This window comes from Scatophagus argus, chromosome 16, assembly GCF_020382885.2.
Source record: "Scatophagus argus isolate fScaArg1 chromosome 16, fScaArg1.pri, whole genome shotgun sequence".
Classification (NCBI taxonomy): Eukaryota; Metazoa; Chordata; class Actinopteri; family Scatophagidae; genus Scatophagus; species Scatophagus argus.
The window spans coordinates 17,732,359-17,735,526 of NC_058508.1; the positions used below are offsets into that span (position 1 = coordinate 17,732,359).

At 41.3% G+C, this 3,168-nt stretch overlaps 1 protein-coding gene across 1 annotated transcript; it reads right to left on the reverse strand.

Moving 5' to 3' along the window:
• Positions 1-397: 397 nt before the first annotated feature.
• On the reverse strand, positions 398-2,838 carry hsd17b1 (hydroxysteroid (17-beta) dehydrogenase 1). The gene is made up of 6 exons (XM_046415285.1): positions 2,605-2,838; positions 2,223-2,384; positions 1,966-2,145; positions 1,705-1,798; positions 1,422-1,605; positions 398-1,095 (listed from the first exon to the last, which is right to left on the reverse strand). The coding sequence occupies exons 1-6, from the start codon at positions 2,804-2,806 to the stop codon at positions 940-942; spliced, it is 978 nt and encodes a 325-aa protein (XP_046271241.1). The 5' UTR covers positions 2,807-2,838; the 3' UTR covers positions 398-939.
• Between the last annotated feature and the right edge of the window lie 330 nt (positions 2,839-3,168).

The following is a 3,168-nucleotide window of genomic DNA, read 5'->3' on the forward strand; positions in this document are numbered from 1 at the left end:
CCAAGTAAGAGAGAATCCACTTCCAGGTGAAAGGGTATTTATAGACCAAAATGGCAAACATTACTTCTATTCATTCTTTTCAATGCAAATGTACTTCAATAAAATATTGTGAATGCTGATTGTTAAATAGTTTCAAATAATATTTGAGTAGTTTTCCTTGTGTTCCCTACAAAACAAAGTCCTTGTGACAATTAACTTTATTATGCAATAATCACCACTGTTTTCTGCACTTAAAGAGAGTAATTAAGGTCCAGCTGTGTAATACAGTCATCAGTTAATGAATAACAGATACTATCCAAAGTCATTTCAGTTCCATTCAAATACTTTATTCATTTATCTTTTAGTGTGTGTGTGTGTGTGTGTGCATGGGGTGGGGGGTGGGGGTTAAGGGAAGCATATTTAAATGCCAATATAATTTATTCACAAGAAATGGTATCAAATCAACGGTCAGTGGAGAAATCTTTTCTGTTCGCTTTGAATAGCGACCCTAGAAAGTTCTTAGATTGTTTTCCCTTTAACAGTGTGGTAAAAACCTGTCTGCCTGTCCCAGAGAAAATATACTAATCACTGTGGTAAGAACTCTAAAAAAAGACAGGAACGTAAAAGCTATTGCATCACTAAAAACATAATCTCTATCAAATATTTCTCCACCAACCAGGTAAAGTCTATTTTTACACATGTTTTTATACTGTGACCAGGAATATAACTTTTGACAAGTGACATACAAAAATAGAACCGCCGAGTTGCTCCCTGCTGTGAACTCTACCCACAAATCTCTGAACTTACTGACCCTTCCAGTTGAGCAACCCCAGTGAGTCAGAGTGCATGGACTTTTTGTCAGAAATCAACAATGAAGGAACAAAATATTAACCTCTGCACATAAACTACAGGAAAGGAAAGTCTGCACATGAAGTTAAGAACAAGACATGTGCAAAATTATTACTGATCTTCAGTTGAGAAAACAATTTTGCTCATAGAACTGATGTACTGCAAGCCATCTGGTTCGGATATCTTCAGTTTGGTGAGAGGTGGCATGACGCCGCTGCTGAAGTATCTGAATGCAGGACTGGGTGACTGGATGGCATCCAGAAATACCTTTTGGAGGCAAAAACAAGTTGAGTAAAGAGGTGATAGATTTTTGCATCATATTTTATAAACTCATCATAGATTTGTATGTAAAATTTTATACTGTAAAGAAACTAGTAACTGTACATGTTGAATAAATGTACTGGAAGGAGAAGAAGAAGTTATCTAACTATTTAATTACAGTACATGATTGCTTTCCACCACTGACCCGTGCAAATGCAAATGTAGAATAATCCAGTCCATAAAGGGAGAAGTTCAAAGTCATGGACAAATTGTGAGCAGTGTGATCAAGGCTCCTCCCAGTCCAATATGTGTTATATATTATGATAACATACCTTAACAATGTCCTCAGTGTCCTGTGCTGCATTTTGGAAAACAGAGTCACAGTGCTGCAGGTATTTTTCATAGAGGCTGAGTGTGTGGGTATCAACGTGCTGGAGAGACGCGTCCCCGAGCTCTGCCTTCTGCAGGTTAACCAGGAAGTCGGTGTTGACTGGACCACACTCAATGAGACTCACACTGAAGGATGAAGAATCGAGTTGAATCACCATTTACACTTAATTTACACCCAGTGGCTTCCAAATACGGAAACAAGGTGCAGGAAACTTTAAAACCCACTGGATATTGAAGTGTTGCAGGAGGACAGCCAAACTCTCACATGCTCCCTCTATTGCAAATTTACTGGCACAGTACACCTCATTAAAAGGGAGCCCTTTGAGAGAGCATGAAACATGAGGTTAGGTTATTTTGGCAATTTCATGCACAGCAGCAATCAAAGCATAATTGTTTTTATATATTTCTCTCAAATCATGACAGAAACTGCACGTGTGGAACACTGCTGACACTCAGTGACTCTTAAATGTTATTTGCCTGTCTCACCGTGAAGCCCTCCAGTGCTGCCTGTGACCAGAATGCGACCCTCGCCCTGAGCCTTCATGTCTGGCAGAAAAGCCTGGATGGTCTGGATGGTACCAAGAAGGTTGACCTCCAGAATCTGCCTCATCGAGTCCAAGGATTGCACCTCCAGCGGCCCCATCAAACCCACACCAGCATTGCATACTGCAAGTGGTGAGGATAAGGCCATTAACACATACAAACTAGAGTCTAAATCAGGACACACTGACACAAGAGCATACCCAGAATGTCCACTCGCTTTTCCACAACCCCGTCCCTCGCATCCAGGATGGACTGCTGGCAGGTCACATCCATTTGGACAATCTCCAGGGTATCTCTGTGCAGGCCCTTCACACAGTCTAAAAGACGCTCCTTCTTGGTCAGATTTCTCATTGTGGCATAGACTGAACAGAGAGCAACACGTCTGTTTTCATCCAGATGTAAAATGGAATGCACACAATGGACTCACACCATGCCATACAAAATCACACACTGTACTGTGTCTCTGTGGGCTTAGAAGCTCCTTAACACCATCAGTCCAATGCCTTGTGCAAACTCTCTAAGAAGAGACACTTAAGCACATGCAATAAAAAGCCACAATGGGTCAGTGTCCGTTTTAATTACCTTTGAATTTTTTGTTGGGGTCAGAGGCTAGCCGGACAGCCAGACTGAGACCGATTCCTGAGGAGCAGCCCGTGATCAGCACCACCTTCATGTCCATGGAGTCCGAGTCACTAAAGTTCTGCTTCAGCTGAGAGGATGTGGAAAAGAGGAAGAGGATAAGACAGAGACGCGAAAACTCTTGTTTGCAGTGTTTTGACGTCATTCACTATCTCAAGGCCAGTTAATCCTAAACATCTTCCATTTTATCAGACACCTGGAGACCTCCCCATGTATTTCTCATGTCCTTGTCAGTGTAGTTTAATTTTGTCTAAGATTACTGCTGTGACACTTCCAGTGACATAAATGATCAGTGATGTAAGTGTAAATTAAATGTACTGTATTTTTTAGGTGTACATACTAGCATTTCTGTGACTGTTGTGAGGTTGCACACCCACTAGGTGGCAGCAAAACATCACAACATCAGTCCTTGACCACACTATGAATAAAGTCACATTGACCTCTGGCTGCTCCAACAAGACAACGATCCTGAAAATGGCCAGAAAGGAGCACAATGGATTGATTTTA